The sequence below is a fragment of the Hydra vulgaris genome, chromosome 09, assembly GCF_038396675.1.
Source record: "Hydra vulgaris chromosome 09, alternate assembly HydraT2T_AEP".
Taxonomy (NCBI): Eukaryota; Metazoa; Cnidaria; class Hydrozoa; order Anthoathecata; family Hydridae; genus Hydra; species Hydra vulgaris.
Window position 1 is genome coordinate 19,282,501 of NC_088928.1, and position 23,519 is coordinate 19,306,019.

Genomic DNA, 23,519 nt, shown 5'->3' on the forward strand with positions numbered 1-23,519 from the left:
CGAGGCCACATAAGGAGCCCTAAGTTACAACTTTGGGTTAACTAGCAGGACTGAGACAACTGCATTGCTTATTGTTTGGGATGCCGTGCTCTATTTATGTATGAGTCAAGTTATCTTTCATGCTCATAGTAAGTTAAAACATTAAAAATAAAAAACTATTCCCACCACACACACTATCACCAGAAGAACCAAAAACATTTTTTACATTCATTAGTGATATATTATAAAGGTGATGAAGGTATACTTAACCATATGTCTTACTGCATATATCAGACAATATTATCTTTATTGACAGCACCATATGATGGGATTGTTACTGTTAAAAGGTTGAAATTGCAAAATGTTTGAACCAACTACCTGAAACCAAATTCTTACATCAGAAGCCATGCATGAATTTTTTTATTAGGAAAATCAAGGTTGTCAACTTTATTTACATAAAAGGATCAAACTTAAAATGCAATGTGAAGAATAACAAGAATGGTATAATTGCATAATACAACTCTAAATGGTACACAGGGTTTCAAGAGCATTTGTTTGAATTCATCATCAAAAAAGCATTATAGATGTTTACTTCATATTTTTGCCTTTGTTTTTTATTATTTTATTTAGGAAAACATTTTATTAATGTCATGAAAATCAGGTCATTTTGAGAAACCAGGTCAATATTAAAATTGAATGGAGTGGAAAAGTCAAGTTAGAAAAAAAATTTCAGATGAACCAAATGTTTATTTAAAGAACAGATCACTAAGTAGTTCTAAAAATGTAAACCATAAGCTATTATTCATGCTAGTTGCTTGTTGTCATATATAATAAAAAATCATTAGTACAATAACTTCTTATTATATATGACAACAAGCAATTAGCATAAACAAAACTTTTGCCAAAAATACTGTAAAAAGAGAAAACCATTATATAGGTACATTCAATTTAGTTATCAAAATCTTAAGAAAAATCTTTTAATTTCTTTTTGTTGTTATATAAGTGCATAAGAATAAAAGGTAAACTAGAACCTTATTCTTATTATCAACTTTTTACACAATACATTGAAATTTCAATCCCAGATTGCATAGTTTAAATTAAGATATATTTATAGCAACAGAAGTAAGATGTAATTTATCTCTAATCTATACTTCCATATACTTACTTATCAATTATATTTTGAATTTTAAATAAAAAATAGCTTATTATAAACATAATAAGTTCATAAGCTTAAATTACTTTAAACTTATGAACAATAGAAACCTTAAAAACGTTTTTTATAAAATAGAATTCATTTTGACTCAAAAAAAATTAAATTTAAGTAATCATTTTGGTTAAAGTTATAAAGCTATAAATAACACTTAGTAATTTAAAACCTGTATGAAGTAAAAGCAACAACTACAAATAACAACAACTTATTTTACATATTGATTTAAATATGCATAAAAGAAACAAGGGTTCAAAATAAAATAAGGGACCTTAAAAATAAAAAAACGATAAATCAGAAAAGTAACTAATTTTTTTGTTTTTTACATTTTTGGTAATAAAAATTAAAAAATAAATAAAATAATTGCAGTAAACCTGGCACAAATAAAGAAAAAAAAAATTAAAAAAATAAAAAAATAAAAAAAAAGTAAATAAATAGATATATAAAGAATAAAAATATTTCTAAACAAAAAATAAAAAATAAAAACCTTGAAAGCTCATGTACTCTCTCTACATTAAACTTTAACGGAGACATTTCAATTCGCAAACAATGCAATGCATCAAGAACACAATTATCTTCTAAAAACTCTAAGAACTTTTGCTCCAATAATATAAACTTCATTTTCTGAAACATAGTCAAAAAAATTGTTAAGAAAAGGAAAAAATATTTAAAATAAACAAATGCAAACATTATTTTAAATATAAATATTAAAACTTATTTAAAATATTTACATACCACATAATTATCTTCATTTTCTAAATATGGTTTTAGTTCTTTTAAAACATTTTCTGCCTATAAACAAAAATTGTTTTTTTTTTTCAAAAAACAGAGCAAAAATATATTATTGAAGAACCATAATTTAATCTTTTTGTTTTTAACTCATTAAAATGATCAAACATTCTAAAAATAAGCCATTATAATTACTCATTAAAAAACAATATAAAAATTTAAAACTTTAATTTTTATTCACCTATACTGCCCTACTATGCCCAAAAGATGAATCTTTACTTTTTCTCAAAAATGAGTTATTTTTATCATTATATAGTATGAAGGGTACTGCACAAATTTACTAATATATATATCTATATATATATATATATCTATATATATATATATATATATATATATATATATATATATATATATATATATATATATATATATATATATATATATATATATACATATATATATATATATATATATATATATATATATATATATATATATATATATATATATATATATATATATATATATATATGTATATATATATATATATATATATATATATATATATATATATATATATATATATATATATATATATATGTATATATATATATATATATATATATATATATATATATATATATATATATATATATATATATATATATATATATATATATATATATATATATATATTTCATAATTGTTGGATATTAAGTGTTTTTAGACTCAACATGTTATATTTTTGAAGAACTACTTTTTTAATAATTATAGCCATTCGCCATCAGTAGGTTCATCAGGAAGCTTCCTAAAAAACCTACTGATGGCGAAACAACTTGTTAAAGAAAAAAATGAGATAAGTGTTTTTACTAATTTATTATTGTTCTGTTCTTTAAAAACATTAAGCACTCTATTTGTAGAATACCCTAACATAATTTATATATATACATGTATATATATATATACATATATATATATATCACCTTTCTCTTTGTTCTTTATCGTTCTCCTTCTTCTCAAGACTGCACTCTTTTAGATGTAATTTCTGATCAAATTGACCGTGCCCTTTCCTTTACCCCTCTGCCAATATAGTTGTTATTGGTGTCTTTAACGCTCATCACACTGAATGACTTAGCTTTTCTTCAAATTTGACTCTTGAATCTTATGGCCATTCTCTTCCTTCCATTCCAATAAAACAATTTATGCTTCCATTGCATAAAGTCATATCTCAATTAAACTCTTCTACAGCTTGTGGTCCAGAAAACATTCCTGTCATAGTCTTACAAAATTGCTCTCCATAATTCTCTTCAATTCTCTCTTAACTGTTTAATAAGTTCTTGACTGAGTCTTGTTTTCCTGCCTACTAGAAAATACCATTTGTTGTTCTAATCTTCAAAAACTCCAGAGAACATTATGACCCTATTAATTATTGTCTGATCAGTCTTCTTTCTGTTACTAGAAATGTCTTTGAGTCTTTGATCAACGAAGTTACTATCAGACAATCAATACAGTTTTCAATTCTCTTGCTGTGACTAAAAGATTTTATTGTGCAATAGATGGAGGCGGAGAGGCTAAGGCTATGGCTCTTGACAAATCCAAAGTTTTCATATGGTGTATCTGGGAAAACTTTTGAGATTATCAAATCTTTTTTTTTAACGCTTTATTAAAGCAATCTTTGAAGGCCAACACTCCTAATCATTTCCAGTAGTTTCTGGGGTACCTCAAGGTTCTATCCTTGGTCCTGTTTTGTTTCTTATTTACTCTCCTGATTCCATTCTTTACCTTTACAAATCTCTTATTTGTCCCTGTATAGAATACTGTCGTCATATTTGTGCTGGTTCATCTAATGATGCTCTTTCTCTTGTTGACAAGGTCAAAAAACGCATTGTAAACATAGTTGGATCCACTCTATCTGCTAAACTTAAGCCTCTTTCCCATTGTTGTAAAGTTGTATCTCTTTCTCTTTTCTACAAATACTATCATACTATTATCTTCAGTTCTGCATGCACTAAAAATTTTTATTAATTTAGTTTTTTAACCCGCACTTCAATTCTTTGGAACTCTCTCCCAACTTCATGTTTTCCTGACTCATACAACCTTCAACTGTTCAAGTCTTCTTTCAACTGTTTTCTTGCTCTATAACTCTATTCTTTTTTTTCTAGTAACTCCTAATATAATAGTGGTTGCTTGCAGCCTTGTTGGAATCGAATCAGAATAAATTAAAAAAAACAACTGATGAGTTCAAACTGACCTATTTAAACTGCTGCTAAGCTTCCTCTTAACATGATCGTCATTTAAAAATATTTAACCACAGTGTAGACAGTACTTAGAGGCTTGTTTAGCATCTTGAAAATGTCTTTGAGTGTGGTGCCACTTTTTGGCTGTTTTTTTGTATGTAGATAGATATATATATACATATATATATATATATATATATATATATATATATATATATATATATATATATATATATATATATATATATATATATATATATATAGTATATATATATATATATATATATATATATATATATATGTATATATATATATATATATATATATTATATATATATATATATGTATATACACATACATACATACATATATATATATATATATATATATATATATATATATATATATATATATATATATATATATATATATATATATATATATATACATACCTAAATATATATATATATATCTACATACAAAAAAACAGCCAAAAAGTGGCACCACAACCAAAGACATTTTCAAGATGCTAAACATGCGGTAGTGGTGTAGTGGTAAGAGCGCTCGCTTTGTAAGCGAGAGGTTCCAAGTTCGACTACCACCACGTCCCTGGAAGTACCGCGCTTAACTTAGTTTCTCTGCGCAGCGGCCTTGCTCGGCAAGGTTTGTGTTTCGTTAAAGAGCTTTATAGTTAAAGTTAAAGAGTTGAGAGAGGCTTGCACCACAAACAACAACTAAAAAAAAAACACAAAAAAACACACACAAAAAAATGAGTAGCCTCCTTGACTGTAGTGGCCCCCCTCGGGCCTTGGGGAGGTGAATAGTCTAAACAAAAAAAAAAACAAAAAAAAAAAAAACAAGCCCTTAAGTAATGTCTACATTAAACACATACTGTCAAACAAAGAATTCTATAAATAATGCAAATTGAAGAACTTTATTATTTAAAGCCAATTGATAAATGATAATAAACAAATATTAATAAATAAACGATAACTAATTATAAATTTAAATATAATTGTAAATTTTTACCTTAGACCAAGCTCCAGAAAGACAATATTCACAGAATTTAGAAGCTGACAAATTTTCTAACTCACACCCAGACTCTTTTATTAAACAGTCAACAGTCTTACTAAAAAATAAATACATATCACCAAATCAATTAAATGATCAATTTTTAATAGAATCATTTTGAACTATAAACTTGAAAATAAAAAACAAAACTATACTTTTTATAAAATAAATTTATGAATTATACTAGTATACTAGTAGATAAATATGCATAAATTATATTATGTAAATAGTTATTTATATACTATAATTGATGCATATATATCATTAATACAATAATATATTATAATATACTAATATATTAACTATTCATAAAATGAATGAAATTTCCTCAAACAAAAAACTTTTTTTTTTTAATGTTTCACCTCCCCAAAGCCAAGAAGGCCACTACAGTCAAGGAGGCTACTTTAATTATGGTTACAACCTTCTCTTGACTCTATAACTCCTAAACACAATGAATGTGGTGGGAATCAAACTTCGAAAGCTTTATTACTTTACATTATTTCAATAAACTTATCTATGTGTTCATGAAAAAATGACCTATTCATCAAGTGTTTACATTTGATGTCCTTTAAAACAAACAAACTTAAAACAAACAGTAAACAAATTAGCAGAAAAGTCCAATGGTGCATTTGTAGTTTGGCACATTTTATCAATAATGCAGGGTCAGTTCATTATACTTCAATTAAAGGCCAGTGGGACACTATCTCTGATTTTCCTGATTTTTACATATTATTAAATGTTGCACTTGGATATTTCCAAGTACCGTAGTATTGTAAGTCCAAGTTAACTGAAGTATTTTTCTATTCATCAATAAGTCTTTACAAGTAAGTTTTCTGATTAGCTACTACTGTCTGCAATAAATGGGAAAAATATAAGCAGCTTGTTGCAATTTAGAACTCAAATATATCTAAAAGTTTATTGTCCATTTGCCAAAATGTCCAATTTCCAGCCATTTTGAGATGCTTGTAAATTTTTATTCAAGTTCACATCAAAATTGCCAGCATTTTTAAATAACCCTATTTTTCAATTATCAACACTTTAATGCATTATTGAAAACCAGTTCCCCTCTAACCTGTCTACTAGACTATGTGAGGGGAACAACCAACCATAAGTCATTTCTTTACAAAAAGAAAGGTATGGTTGGTTGTCCTCTCCATAATTTTAAGCAGGCAAATGGGAAGGAAGTCTTATATGCAGGGATGCATATAAGACCTCCAGAGTTCCATCAATTTTTCTGGACTGAAGACTCTAGACTTCGAGGTCAAAAATGATGGATTCCTTGGACTTTGACTTCAGATTTTTTTTTTCAATTCTTTTGAATTTTTTTGTTTTAGGTGCCCCAAGAAGACCTAACGGTCATGTCATAGAGCACTGTCAAAGAGCATTAATCTAGGAAGTTGCTGTCTTTTAACTTACCGATGATGCGAAATATTCCCAGAGCTTGTTTGGAACCCTGGACATCTTCCTTTTAAAGCAAATACTCTAACCACTGCACCATAGCTGCTTATTAAATAGTTTCATTTTGTTATCTGGAGTTGTTATGAATGAGGAAAACCCGGAATATTAAATTTTATTTAATATTATATTAAGATTTAATCTCTATCAAATTTACTATAAAACTTTCTATTAAATAACTATTAAATTTTCTGATGTGAATTAAATGCTTAGTAGGTTAGTTTGTCCTGTAGTGACTGAATAATAAAAATTAATAAGTACAACAGATTTCTGAAAAAAAAACACAAGAAAACTATATCTCAGGTGACTCTCTTATAGCAAATTTTTAAAATAGGAAGTATTATACTTTAATTTTAATAATAGCTTTGTTAAAAATATTTTATCGAGCCCACATTCATTTTGAAATGGGATTTGCATATAACACGACATTTAATGCTTCCCAATGAAATGACATGGCATAAAATCATTCATGAATGGATTTATTGATTATTTATTGGATATAATATTAGATAATTGATTTATTAACGCCCATACACAAATATGTAATTGACAAAAATGGTGAAATATCTTTTTCAGATGCACAAGTTATTATAATTATTTTATTCACTTGCAAAAACTTTTACTCTAAATGCATAAGTAAAAATTACATTATTTTTTTGCATTAAATTATTAAATATTAGGTCTTCTAGAAACCTTTATAATATATCTTGAAAATGCATTTTAAAAAACATTAATTATTCTATAAAATGTTATTACTATTTTATTTATTCAAAAAAAAAATTATTTTCTTAGACTAATTTGTGTTTGAGTGTGAAGCATTTTTATAAGATATTTACGGGTTTTTTTGTGAACTGGTTATTATTTTTTGTGAACCACTAAGACAGACGACATTTACCACTTTTCTATTAGTTTAACTATATAAAGCAACTTTTAATTTTATTAACTTATCATGTTCAAGACTTTTGTTGTGCTAATGGAGCTTTTTTTTCTTTTAATTAATTTATTAGCTAAGAAACAGTTACACATATCTAAACCATAATAGCGGTTTTTCAATAGGTATTTAAAAAAAAAAAAATTTGGCATTTCATTAGCAGAGTAGACCAAAAACCAATGACATAAAACATAATTTGCCGTAACAATATAATTCTGGTTCAGGAAATGTTGAACAGTTTTTGTTATCAAAAAAAAAATTCTTTTGTGATAACGAAAATATTTATTTTTTTATCAAAAGTAATAAAACTAACAAAATGGAGATATTTTTTAAATAGAATTTTCCAACAGGGTATGTTGCCTTGCGCAGAGCTTAATTCGAAAATGAGCTGTGACACATGGAAACCCAGCTAATATTTGCGTTAATAATAAAGAAAAATCTTAAAAATTAAAAGATGCAAAAATGCAAAGACTAACCCCTATTTATATAATAATAATAATAAACTAATTTAGACTACTTTTAAAAACTAATCTGCTGCTATTTTACCAAAGGTTAGAATGATGATCATTCCATCCCAACTTTTATGAAAGGAAATTTAATTTTGAATTGCTTTAGCAAACACTGCAAATTTAAATCTGCACCTATGTTATTACATGGGTGCAGATTTAAATCTGCAGAGTTTGCTAAAGGTTTATGGTTTGATTTAAATCTGCAGAGCAAACTTATGGTTTTATTCAACTTTTTAAAGATTATTTTATTATCTTAACAAGCATTGAAGGGCATTTTGCCTGTTTGTACCATACATCTTAGAAATAAATAAGACATTAGAAAATTTTTTTTGGGCAGGTTAAATATATAATATTAGAAACAAATAGACAAGAAAATGCAAAAATTCTGGTTTAATACTCTTGCACAATGCTCTGTGACAAGGCAGTATGTTTTTCTTGAAGCATCTTATAAACTTAGAAAAAAAAATTACCAGAGACCTGAAGTCTTAAATTCTTCATGGACTACTCCAGTCAAAAATTGGGACTCTGGCACTCTGACTCTGCATCCCTGCTTATACGATCCATAAAGAAAAATCATAATTAATAAATAGGACAGTCAAAACAGTTTATCAAATAAGGGTTATGTACAGTGTGTTTTTGTTAAATATACAAGACGTTGTTACTCACATGTTTCAATAAAAGCTTTAGATTATTTTCTGTTTTTTTTTTATTTTCCACCTCCTTGCAGCCAGAAGCTGTAACCCTTAGGTCACATTATATTCTGTACATTTTAAAAATACAATAGCTAAACAAAATATGGTTTTAAATGCATGAAAGATAGAGCATCCTACAGGGTTTGAATTAAGCATATTGCGATTAGGGATATTGAAAATTGTAAAAATGCCTGCACAGGTACTCATCAAATAAATAGGCAGGTACTCTGGTACCTGTTAAAAAAATCAATATGTTTTGTAAAAGTTGTTCTTATAAACAGTAAATAAAAACTTTAAAACTTTATTTTTCTTTAAGTGTCAAGGTTAAACAAGTCAAAATTATGGTTCAGAAATATTAGCATGTCTACTGTTTAGGGTGCCAAAGATACACGCAGCCTATTGACCACATGACCAGCAGTCAAGAAACCACATTTTGATGGCACCGAAGTCACACGCATGCACATTTAATTGCGCACTAAAATAGCATAATTATATTTTTTATCTTCCAGGTTTTAAAAGAGTTTATTCTGAAAGACAAATTAATAAACAAGCTGGAGAGGTTCTGCTTTACGTAAATGAAAACATTGTACATATAAATGGCAATAATAACTATTGAGAAATAATAAGTGGGTATCTGAATCAGAAACTCAAACAATTTTCTGAATGTTATGTTCAATGTTTTCAGAAATTCTTATGATGATAAAGAAATCGAAACTATTGAAATTTGTAACAACAAGATCTTGAAGATCTTGTTATTCAAGATCTTCTTTCACATAACAATTTAACATTATTAAATTGTTATATTTCGAATAATAGTTTTAAACTTTAAAAATCAATGAAATGAATTTTAGACTTATTAAATGAAGGTTATAAATCAATTAATACTACTACCTGGGCAGTAAGCAGCTTCACACCTACACAATATGTTTTTCTTTAAAAAAATATTTTGTGTCTTTTTTGTGTTGTTGTTCTTTTTTTATTTTTTTTTCTAATTAACTTTTTTTTATTAGGATAATTCTAAAAAATATAGAATGCTTTTGTTAGAAGTTTTTATTAGGGGTCAGCTATAAATTTATGTGACACTAAATTTAACTATTAAATTCATATATGACTATTTGCTCCCTTGCACTGAGAAATTCATACAACATATGAGGTTTTTGTCAAAGGTCATCCATAAAGTGCGTCACCCTAAACTTATAATATTAAGTATGATTTTATGAAAATTCTCTCTTTTGCATGATGTTAATTTAACATAAAGTGCTTTTAAATTTTAAAAACTGCATTTTGAATTTTAATTACTGTTAACTTTAATCTCTGCATAGAAATCAAAAATATCCTACATCTATTTTAAAGTTAAATTTAGTGTAAACTTATGGATTTATGGACTTTTGACAATTATGGCACATGACAATTATGGACTACTTTATGGACAAAGTACATAACAGGAAATCTACTTACAAACTAAAACAAAACAACTAGTTATTACAGATAAGTACTCATCTATTAAATACACATAATACGCTCGAAGACGTTTACTTGCAAAAGAAATGTTTCTATTTATATCTTATATAAACAGAAACATTTCTTTTGGCTAGGAGATGCTAACTCCAACTTAAAGCACCCCCTGCCTTGGGGCTATTGGTTAAGTAAAGGCTATAGATGGTGTCACGATAAAAGTACTCATCTTGGGCAGATGTTAAATGCATCCGACTACTGTCTTGTAGAAGGCCTCTTAGGCAAAGACTTAAGGGGTAATTTTTATATGATGTATTTTTAATACATTGTTTCCAGTTTAGGATGTTGAATGTTGGATCTTCTTGACTCAATGCATGGGTTTTGCGTGTGTCTCTGTTTTTATGACTGGGCAATTCATTCTATTATCTCCTAATGAGAGTACAGCTCTAAAAGTCAATTTATGGTTCTGAGGCTGACTGGCAGTCAGCTTTCTCGAACTCTGTAGTAGCTCTCAGAGAGGCTGATTCCATCAACAGCTGAAAAATATCAAAGTATTAACAGTGCCATGTTGTGTATGTCCCTGTTTGTACTTTTGGTGTGCATTGCCAAGGCCACATTTGGAGTCCTTTGTTACGGCTTAGGGTTTATTAATAGTAATGAGGCAATTGCTTGGGCTATTAAACAGTGTACTGAGTACTAACATTCTTTAACAAATTTAAGAATGAATAAAGTACCAAAAACTATAAAAACACAAAAAACGATCATCATCACCAAGTTCTCTAAACCTATCATTCAATAATATTCATGGTCTTCGAAGTAACTTTTCTTCTATTGAGTCTTATCTCTTGCAAAGTTCACCAGGCCTACTTGCTCTTTGTGAGACTAATTTGAGTTCAGCTGTCTCATCTTCTGATCTTATTGTTGATGGTTATCTTCCTTTAATTTGTAAAGACTCCAATACATTCGCATCAATTCACCCATTTGTCGGGAAACTATGTTTGAATCCACAGACTATTCTTTTATGTGCTTTTGTTTAGCACCACTTCACTCTATCGCCTTTCTCTTTGTTCTATATTGCTCTACTTTATCTTAAGACTGCACACTTTTTAAAATTATTTATTAAAATTGTTATTTCTGATCAAATTGACCAAGTTCTCTCTCTTTATCTATCAGCTAATATTGTTGCTGTTGGTGACTTTAATGCTTATCATACTGAATGGCTTGGCTCTAGTGTCAGTGACTCTGCAGGCATTAAAGCCCACAATTTTAGCCTTTCTAATCCCTAACTCAAATAGTCAACTTTCCAACTCGCTTTCCAGACAACCCGAATCTTTCATCTTCCTGTTGACTAATGTGCTTCCGACATAACTTCGTGAATTCAGCCTGGCATGGAATCTTTTATTCCCACTCAACGAATCCAGGTCAAGCCTCACTCTTCTCCTTGGTTTTCCTCACACTGTGCTGCTGCAATTGCCAATCGAAACCATTACTTCCATATCTATCAGCAAAACAATTCTCCAGAAAACAGACATCGGCTTATTACTACTAGAAACCATTGTAAAAAGGTATTGTCTAGCGCCAAAGCTCACTATTCTCAGGTCATGAACTCTCGTGTTTCATCACAAAAATTAGGCTCTTGTGACTTCTGGAGAATCTTTAATAGTATCAATAATAAGGGTAAACCTGCAATTCCACCTCTCTTGTATGGTTCAGACTTTGTCACCTCACCTATAGACAAAGCTGAATTGTTTGCTAAGAACTTTTCATCAATATCATCTCTTGATTCCAATAGTTGTGCTCTTCCTGATATAGCTGTCCAACAGGTTGATCCATTGCTTGACATTCGTATTACTCCACCTTCTGTATCTAAAGTGATTTCTTGCTTAGACTCTTCTACCGCTTGTGGTCCGGACAACATACCTGTTATAGTCTTGCAGAAGTGTTCTCCGCAGCTGTCATCTATACTTTCAAAAATATTTAACAAGTGGTTATCAGAGTCTTGTTTTCCAGCCTGCTGGAAAGCAGCATCTGTTGTCCCCATTTCAAAAATTCTGGAGAGTGATCCGATTCGTCTAACTATTGTCCCATTAGTCTTCTTTCTATCATAAGCAAGGTTTTTAAATTTTTAATTAACTAACACTTAATCACTAATCTTGCATCTAATAACTTACTTTCTGATCCTCAATATGGATTTTAATCTTCTTCTTCTACAGCTGATTTGCTAACAGTAATAACCGATAGGTTTTATTGTGCATTAGATAAAGGTGGAGAGGTTAAGGCCATCGCTCTTGACATTTATAATGCTTTTGATAAAGTTTGGCAAGCTGGTCTTCTCCTTAAGCTTCCTTCTTACAGTGTATCTGGTAACACCTTTACGATTATTGAATCCTTCCTTTCTAATCGTAGTATAAAAGTTGTCCTAGATGGACAGCACTCTTCTTCTTATTCTGTATCTTCAGGGGTTCCTCAAGGTTTTATCCTTGCCCCTATACTCTTTTTAATTTACATTAATGATCTTCCAGATAATCTCACATCTAAGGTGGCATTGTTCGCTGATGATACTACCATTTATTCTTGTCTTGATAAGTAGCCAACACTCTGATTGCTTGGAGGGGGCATTTGAGCTTAATAAGGATCTCACTTCTGCTACAGCATGGGCCTCACAAGGGCTGGTGAACTTTAATTCAGATAAAACTCAACTTTTTTCAGTCAATCGTTATTACAATAATCTAGATCTTCCTATATTTATGAATGGTAATGTACTCCATGAGACATCTACCCTTTATCTTCTAGAATTTATTCTTACTTCCAATATTTCTTGGAAACCATATATCAAACCCGTTGCAAAATTAGCATCTGCTAAGGTTGCGTCTCTTTATCGAGCTCAACACTTTCTTACTTCGGATTCTGTTCTCTATCTCTATAAATCTTAAATCCGTCCTTGTATGGAACACTGTTGCCATATCTGGGATGGATCTTTTAATGATGCCCTTTCTCTTTTAGACAAGGTGCAAAAACGCATTGTAAACATAGTTGGACCTGCTCTAGCTGCTTGTAAATTGCATTGGCCATGATGCTGAATTTACTTTATATCGTAGTAAATTTAGACCAATTAACACTCCATTAGTGTTTCCAAATATCTCTTGTTGTCTATCCTCTCCACCACCAAAAATGAGAAAAACTTTATCTTCTTCAAAAAGGGGTATTGAAAAGGATGAATTAGAAGAGTACAAAATAATTGATAATTTAAATTTTGAGGAAATTTTTTAAATTGAAAAATACTTAACTACTGAAAATGATATAATTACTTACAAGCAAAACAATTCTATTTTTATCCTGTCTAAAGTTTTTAATTGTGGGGTTCCACTATTTTTGCTGATCAAAGTTTAATGTTTGAAGTAAAGTTAATCAAAGTTTAATGTTTGAAGCATTTCAGTATGGTTCATAATGTACTGTTAAACCTCTTTCGAAAAATAGAATAACTTCATTTAATACAAAGTCAGCTTTAAATGAAGCTCTTAGATATCTAAAAGTTAAAGATGAGAATCATTAAACCCAAATATTATTTGAGCATCTAGATGTAATGGGAGATCTTTTTGTTGACTTTACTGTATATTCGCCTGATATAATAACCAGGGCTTTTGAACATTTTGCAACAAGCCCTTCCGCTTACAATCAACTGTGTTGTGATTATCAGTTGTCAAGTATTTAAACTTTAACTTGTATAACTTCAAAAAAAAAACTCCCAAAATGATTTGGCTTTTTTAAGTTCTGTGCTATCAAACCTTGAGGAAAAAAAAAAGAAATTTTGTTTTATTGATAGATGAAGTTTATGTAAAAGCTGATTTATTATACCAAAGTAGAAATATTTTTGCAAAAAGCTGTTAATTATCCAGAGAAATTAGCTACAGCTGTACTTTCATTTATGATCAAAAGTCTTTATAATGGACTTGAATTTTTAGTAAGAGTTTTACCAGTTAGTAATCTAACATCAGATTTCCAACTAGACCAATGCAAATTAGTTGTTGACACCTTAGAAACTTCTATAGATAATGGTAAAGTAGTTGCAATTACAACTAATGGTAATAAAGTTAACCAAAACTTTTTTTCTAAATTCAAAACAGTAGATGGAAAACCTTGACAAATGATGTTAACTTGGCGGAAACAATGGCGGAAAATATGAAACCAACATCTGGTAAACGAGTTCACCAGCTTACAAAAGATACAAGCAATGCGCTTTTATCAAGTGGAAACGAATACATAATTTTAGGTTGGCTTTCGTCTGATTCAATTGAAAAATGCTTTGGAAAATTACGTCAAGGATCAGGTGGTACTTATTTTATAACGGCTAAATCAGTTATTGAAAAAGTACGTATTCAACATGCTAAGCTGGTACTACAGCTAAATATTGATGTAGAAGGAAATGATGGTCATGACTGTCTTTTATGTTTTGAAAATTTAGATATAGGAAAATTTATATTATTTACAATTTAGCAGATCTAGAAGATAGCATAAATATAAAAATTTTATGTTGCTGGTTATGTTTAAAAGTGTTCCACTGAAAAATTGTATTAAATACAATTACATATTATGAAAAATACAGAAATTATTTGAATACTTTAAATAGGGGAGGACTAACTATTTCATCTGACAATTTATTAAATATCTTTATTAAATAAAAGAGTTTGCAGAACATTTCTGATTCGACAGTCTACATTTATTGCAGAGTTGTACAGATTTTCTATTTTAAAGAAACAATGCCAAACACTAGCAAACATTTTTTTTAAATAACTTTGCATTACTTCACACTCCCAAAAGTAATTAACTAAACTCAAAGAAATTAAGTTTATGTAAACAATTTTTTTCCTATTTAGTACAAAAAAAATTTGTATTGCTTTTTTTTTTTACATTACTTATTATTTCTTTTAAATTGAAAATCTCAATTTAAAATGTTTTTATTTAATTTTTCGATTATTTTAAAAGTTGTAAAGAAGTTGTTAATTAACCTCAATAAACTACTTTTGCAATAAGAAATTAAGAATTTTTTCAAACAGACTGTTAACTATTTGTATGTTTAATCTTAGCAAAGCTATATAACTTTTACTAATCCGCCATATTTTTATTTTAATCTGCCTTCAGTCAAAAAATTTCCGCACAGTGTCGAGGCCTTCTATAAATAAGGCCTTGCTTTTTACAATAACAACTTAATATGTTGTAAAAATAAATGCTTTCTATCACCAGCATGAACATTTTTTATAAATATTTAAATATTGTAACTTAAATATTGTATTTTTACTTTTTTAAGTATCTTGTTAAGTATAAACAATTACTAAAAGTAATATTGTAATAGTATTTTATTTAAAATTAAAGATTTATTATTAAAATAAAAATAATACTTGTTTAGAAAAACAGCAGTTTGCAAACAAATTATTGTTGCAATTGAGTAAACTATGAGCGATTGAGACTTAACAAATGATTTAAGATAAATAGCAAATATAGGTAAAAAATATTTAAGACTTCACCTTTATCTTAAAAGCTTAAAAAGTTTTTAATTTTCTAAATCTTTCTTTAAAATGACTGATTTTTTAATCAGAAGATTCGCATATTGCAATCAATTATATATTGCAATAAGTATACAGTCTTAAATCAAAAATATAGAAATCTTATTTGAAGGCATCATTTTAAGAAGTAGACACTATCTTATCAGTACAACCAATACCTCGATCTATTTTTTTATCAAAATCCTATATTTCTATTTAGTAGAAGCATAAGTTGTATTACTAATGATGATGTTTGTTTTCCTTAATTATTTAATGAAAGAACTATTCAGTAAAAGTATTCAGTGACTCTATAAAACTATATAGCTTCAACAAAAAAATATTTTAATAATAACAACTCTGAATGGAAAATAATATTTAGGCAATCAAATGGCATGCTAGATTACCACATCTTAATCTAACTGAAAATCAATAAAACATATTGCTTGACAGAAAAATAACCAAAATTAGGCTGGCTGGCAGGCAGGCTGTATTATTTCAAAATTATTGATATAATTTTTTTTTATTCAGGAAATTCGTAGATATCTTTTACCTGCCAAAACATAAACCTTCTGTTAATGAAAGAATTGAATTATACACTAGTAATATAAATTAGTGATGTACTGACGCCAAAGACAGTCAATACATCACTAATGTATATTACTCATCAACATTCAGCAAAGTTGACCTTCTAGGTCAGCTGTAAGATCAACATCACTGAATGTTGAACCTAATTCCAAAGTCTGTACATATCTATTCCCACTTTGTATATGAATACAACATACTTATATAAAGTGGGACTTATATAAGTATATATATATATATATATATATATATATACATACATATATATATATATATATATATATATATATATATATATATATATATATATATATATATATACATATATATATACATATATATAACTTTAGTGTTGACATTGTGTATATATAGAAAGGTTTTTAAATGTTTGAAATAACCAACTTATAAAAAAAAAGAATATTCCAAATATTTTTACGTTCATATGTATGACAAAAAAATTCTTCACAAAAAAAATTACTGTGATAGGAGAACGGGAATAAAAAAACCCTAAAATCTTAGCCTCCCCCCCTACTCTAAACATGAGGGAAATGAGTTGAATTATTTATTTTCATAAATATAAACTAGTTATGTATTCATTAACAGATTTCAAAATTTAAATTATTCAGTGTTCAGTTTTTATGACCATGTAAAGAATAACCCCCCTCAATTTGAGGGGACCACAAACTGTACATAGTCATAAAAACTGAACACTGAATAATTTAAACATAAAATTTGAAATCAGACGATGATTACATAACTAGTTTATACTTATGAAAAAATAAATAATTCAACTCATTGCCCTCATTTTTAGGGTAGGGGGGACTAAGATTTTAGGGTTTATTGTTTTTATTCTCCTGTCACTATAACTTTTTTTTTGTGAAGAATCTTTTTGTCATACATATGAATGTAAAAAATTTGGAATATTCTTTTTATTTAAAGGTTGGTTATTTCAAACATTTAAAAAACTTCGTATATCAGTGTGTGTGTATATATATATATATATATATATATATATATATATATATATATATATATAAATATATATATATATATCTATATATCTATATATCTATATATCTATATATCTATATATCTATATATCTATATATCTATATCTATATCTATATATATATATATATATATATATATATATATATATATATATATATATATATATATATATATATATATATATATATATATATATATATCTGTATATATATATATATATATATATATATATATATATATCTGTATATATATATATATATATATATATATATATATATATATATATATATATATATATATATATATATATATATATATATATATCTGTATATATATATATATATATATATATATATATATATATATATATATATATATATATATATATATATATATATATATATATATATATAGATATATAGATATATAGATATATAGATATATAGATATATATATATATATATATATATATATATATATATATATATATATATATATATATATATATATATATATCACATATGGTACATCACTTACATAAATACATATTATTACATATGTTAAATTCAATAAATATTATTATTTATATAGTATTAATTAATAAAGTGAAACATAAAATGACACCTTAAATAAAGATATTGTGTTAGAAGATTGAAAATTAAAGTTATTCTAAAATTTTAAACTTGTTTGCATTTTTAGTATGATCAAATTTTAAAATAAAACTTGAATATCTAAACTAACTAATAAAATTTGCAATAATATTACTTAACAATTTTGACAACCTTTTTACTTTTAGTTTACCTTTAGTTTTGCTTTCTTGCTTTTAATTTAATTTTTGTTTAAAATAGTTACTTATACTGATGTTATCCTTTTTGTGAATATATTAAACAAAAAATGGTTATTAAAAATCAAAAATCAACTATATTATGAACATACTTAAAACCAAGATGTTTTAAATGTTGACCAATTATCCTAATAACTTCTTCATCATGTCTAGAAAGTGCTTTCCTTTTTATATGAAAATTACTTTCTTTTAATGCGACAAGTTTGTCTGTATTAAAGTCTGTTACTCCATTTTGAACTAACTCACAAATAATTTCCCCGTTATCGTTTGAGTCTGTGCTAGTTTGATTTTTCATATTCAATTTCCAATTCAGAAAAGAATTAGGTTCTGCAGAATTGTTTTTATCAAACCGTGGTCTTTTTGTTGGTGGCGGTGAATCTCCACCTAGATTCTCTTCTCTTGATGATTCCAGGGCGAATTCCTATTCAAAATTACTTCTATAACTCGATAAGAGCAATAAAAAATTGTATGCCTTCTAAATTCAATACATCTTATTTTATAATTTAAGTCCGGTATCAAAACTGTCTTAATAAAAGACAAAGACGATAATACAGCTTTGTTGACAAAATTGAAAATATGATTTATACGATAAATCCAATGAATTGTGGTTTACATCTACTGAAATAACTATTTTTCGACATGAGTTTAATTTTAAAAATTCTTTTACTAAAATAAAAAAATATGTTAAGATTTATTATTAAATAAGTTTTTTATCAAATTAGTTAAGCTTATTTCAAAACGTTAATACTTGAAATAAGTTTTGTATAAACAATTTTTTAAGTCAAAAAGTTTGCTATTTATTTTTACATCCTTGTCATAAAAGTTTTTAAAAATATCAACTTTGACGGCGTCCTGATTAGTATTAAAATTATAAATACTATAATTATCATATCAAATACAATTTAGTTGAATTAATAAATAATGATGACATAATCTATTTCTACATCCTTGGTCACACTTGATTTTCTTGATCTTTGGTTTATAGATATGTTTAAAAGCAAATAAATAGCAGGGTTTATTAATATATATATATATATATTAAGGACTTTTTTTTTTGGTACCTTTTTTTTAAGTTTAACCCATAATCACATTTTTTTCTTATAAGGTATAGGAAATTAAAAATTATTTGTATATATTGATTTTAAGAGGGGCCCTGGACCTCTAGACATAGCAGGGGTCCGGTGGAAAAAACCCCGACCGCCTTCGCCAGTCCGACCCTGATACCAAATCATCAACTAAACATCTTGATTCTTCGATTAATTGGCGGAATAATTCGAGTTGATATCCCTCTTTTTCCCAAACAATTTTTTGTTTGTATGTTCGTCTATTTGCCAATAAATATTTTGCATGATGAATTTAAAGACGCATCTTGTGACTTCTGTTTCCTAAATGACGGCTGTAAAACTAGAGAGACGGAGTTTTTGGCGGAATTTTTTCCTCCTTTTCCCAGAGGAAATTAAAAAATCTTCAACATTGGTTTTAAACTTGGAAGACTTAGGTGCAAATATTGAAAACTTGACGTCAAAGTTGCGTTTTAAAATGATTTATTATCAAATTTTGATTAATAAAAAAATTACGATTTTGACGGAGTGGTTTTTTTAAATATAGCATTCACCGATGTATCCCAAATTTCAAAAGCAAGCTATGACGCCCTAAAAGAAACTTTATAGTTTGTTTATGAAATGAAAATGAAAAAAAAATCAATAAATTTTATACAAACTTATTTCAACGCGGTCGGTGGCTTAAATAGACAACAACTGCCTCCAGTTTATGTTAATATAAAATACAAAACTATGTTTATAGATATGTTTATATCTTCTGTTTATTTTGTTTTTTATGGTTTTTTTATTTAAAGAAATTGTTATCCAAATTTTTTTTTAATTCATCCACTTTGCACAGCTTCTGAAGAGTCAAATTTTGATACCAAATTTTTGTTCTGAGTCAATGGTAATGTTTTATTTATTGCAACAGTTTAGACAGTAATTACTGAAACAGTTTGTTTAGTAATTTTTTATCCATAAAATATTTTGATATTTTAGGTTCAACATACCCAGGATACTGCTGTTAAATCAGCTTTAAAGCTCCTGCTATCGCTAAAAACTAATTATGTTATTTAAACATAATTAGTTTTTAGTTAATTAATGTTATTTAAATGATTTTTTAAAATGATGCATCAAGTTTCTTCACATTTTTAGAGTACAAAAGAAACAAATATCCAAACATCATCAAGTGTATATAATGTAATTTTATAAACAGATAATTCTGCTATAAGTTTTCAAAAAGATTTTGATACAACTTTTTATTGTTTTAGTGTTTCTCTTCAACAACTACAAGTTGTCAAATTAATGTATGTTTTTTCTTTTTCTAAACCTTAAAGGTAAAGTAAATATATTTAATATTGCTTTATTCTAACTTTATTTCATCAGGGCATAACTTATTTTAAATTTGCTGTTTACAGGCCTTGTAACGAAACGAAAACGCGTAACGCATTTCAAAGTAACTCAACCACCAAATATGTTGTTAAAGTTATATTGCGTCACTGGCGTCTTTTCAAGTTTCGCATTGTCATTAAAGTTCTTTAACGTTTCTTTAAGTTCTTTCGCATTGTTATTAAAGTTCTTTAAAATTAATAATTTATATATTTATAAGGAATTTATATATTTAATTCCTTAAGATTGTCTGCTAGCATATCGTCTTCGGTGTCTACGTCATCAGTATCGCTGCATGTTTGTATATCTTAAATATTTGCTATTTTAACTTTGTTAGAATTACCAACATCAGAGTTTCTTCGTTTTTTCATATACTTCAACAACGATAGGTCAATAATATTATCGCATTCATCTTTCGACCAAAGACTTTTGTTGCCGAGAATTATGCAGGGCCGTGGGAACAAAAATTACAAATATATATATATATATATATATATATATATATATATATATATATATATATATATATATATATATATATATATATATATATATATATATATATATATATATATATATATATATATATATATATATATTGTTCTTTATTACAATATTTATGATACAGATACAAAAATATATATATAAAAAAGAAAAGTTAACAATTCAAGATATTGCTAAGAAATAAATGATAAAAATTAATATAAAGAACGCGGACACTCAAAGAAGACCATCAGGCAGGGATGCGGAGTCCAAAAAAGGACTTTGGATTTAAAAGTCACAAAAAGATTACTTTATCCTAGTTTTTGGTATCCAGGAGCTCTAAAAATATAAATAAGTTTATGGACTACTAATAGGAAAAAAATTAAGACTTTTAGGTTAGAAGAACAATCGTTTTTTGAGTCCGGAGTCCTTAGGTATAATGGCGGCAAGGACTCCGGGACTCCAGGACTACGAGCTTAAAAACAATAAGTTTCAAGTCATTAAATCTCATGTATTTTTTTTATTATACCAGATAATAAGTCAACAAACATGTTAAGAGCTTCTGGACACTACAGACTTGGAAAAAGTAGAGATATAAAGCCGGAGTCCTTTTGGGACTCCGCATCCCTGCCATCAGATCTTGTCACAGAGAAACCGCTATTGAAAATATTGGAACGTTTTTTTTTTTAATTTTTTTTATTTTTTAATGGTTATTTCCTTTTGTTATGGTGTTTACGGCTTGCATCAATCAAATTACTATGTCTTCCGAACAGCTGACTCATGCGAACAATGATATCCATAATTTACTAGATAAATCACTCGCGCACACTGAATCTAATTTGCCGAAAATAATCACTGAATCTTAATTTTCGCTATATAATATTCACTATATATCGCTGAATGTAATCAATATAATTTCATTTCATTTCCAGACTGAATATAATGCATTTCATTTCCAGACTGAATATAATGCCAAATATATAAATTAACGTTTACGCTTCTGAAGACAAAAACGCCAAACCACTACCAAAGGATAGTTCACCTCCAAACGTAGCCAACATACATATATTGGCAGATACGCATACATTCATTATTTTTTATTTTCTTTTTCTTATATATATATATATATATTTCAATTTTGTTTTTTTTATTACTCTTATTATTATTATTATTATTTTTTCAATGTTTTTATTTTTGTAATTTATTTATTTTTGTTCGATTTTTTTTATTACAAAATTAAATTTAATAATAAAAGCATATAAAGTTCGTAATATCAAATTATAAATAAAAATAAAAATAAACATACAATATTACAATAGAAGAGTTCTAAAACTTAAAAACTAAAACATGTTAAATAATTCACTAAAACTAAACATGTTAAATGATTGCTTGTTGATAAAAAAACAAACAAAAAAATAAATAAAAAGAATATACATTAAATATATACATATACTAATATAGATAAGGGATTTTCAAAAATTTAAAAGTAGATTATATTTTCAGTTGAAAAAATGAGTTTTTTAAGATTTTATTTAAAAGAATCAAAATTACATTCTTGAGAAAAATCTTTAGAAGTATTTAGAACTATACTATTCCATAAAAATGGTCCGCGAAATAAAATAAAATATTTTCCAAAATTAGTTTGAGAAAATGGTTGTCGAATTAAATTATCGTTCCTTAAAATATATTTATTTCTATCTTTTTGTAAATACAAGTTATGGATAGAAACGGGTGGGTTTTGCATTTATACATAAAACAAAGAATATTAAAAACATTTAACTTATATATATTGAGTGATTTCATATCATATAAAAAAGGCTTGGCGTGAGCAAAACGGTCCTTGAAATTAAGAGGCGTGCTTCATGCTTCTGTTGCCGATAGAGAGGTTTAAGTTTACTTTTATAAGTGCTACCCCAAGCAATGTTTGCATAGTTAATATGGCAATGAATTAGTGAATAATATAATTGAATTAAGGTATATTTATCAAGAACGTTTCTTATTTTGTATAAAATGCCAATACTCTTTGAAATTTTATTGCACAAGTTAGCAATGTGGCTTTTCCAATTAATTTTCATCGATATATACACCTAAAAATCTTGTCACTAGAACTCTTTTAATAATTATGTTATCGATAAAAAGAAAGGGTAAGTTGCTAGGCAGCTGGTGCTTTTTTCCATAAGAATGAAAAAGAATCCATTTAGTTTTATCAATATTTAATGATAGTTTGTTTAATCTAAACCATTCGGAAATTTTGGCTAGTTTAATGTTCATGTTGCTAAAAAGTGTAAAAATGTTTTTATGAGAAAGAAATAAGTTAGAATTATCAGCAAACATAATTTTCATTAGGTTAGAAGCTTTTGGT

At 27.1% G+C, this 23,519-nt stretch overlaps 1 protein-coding gene across 1 annotated transcript in view; it reads right to left on the minus strand.

Annotated features, from left to right (window-relative positions):
* LOC100213242 (WD repeat-containing protein 26) overlaps positions 1-18,803 on the minus strand; it is a 65,822-nt gene extending 47,019 nt beyond the window's left edge. The window contains exons 1-4 of the mRNA XM_065804968.1: positions 18,338-18,803; positions 5,185-5,284; positions 1,922-1,978; positions 1,674-1,810 (exon numbers count right to left, since the gene is read on the minus strand). Of these exons, the coding sequence (XP_065661040.1) occupies positions 1,674-1,810; positions 1,922-1,978; positions 5,185-5,284; positions 18,338-18,540 (497 nt within the window). The 5' untranslated portion in view covers positions 18,541-18,803. The remainder of the gene's footprint in view (positions 1-1,673; positions 1,811-1,921; positions 1,979-5,184; positions 5,285-18,337) is intronic.
* Between the last annotated feature and the right edge of the window lie 4,716 nt (positions 18,804-23,519).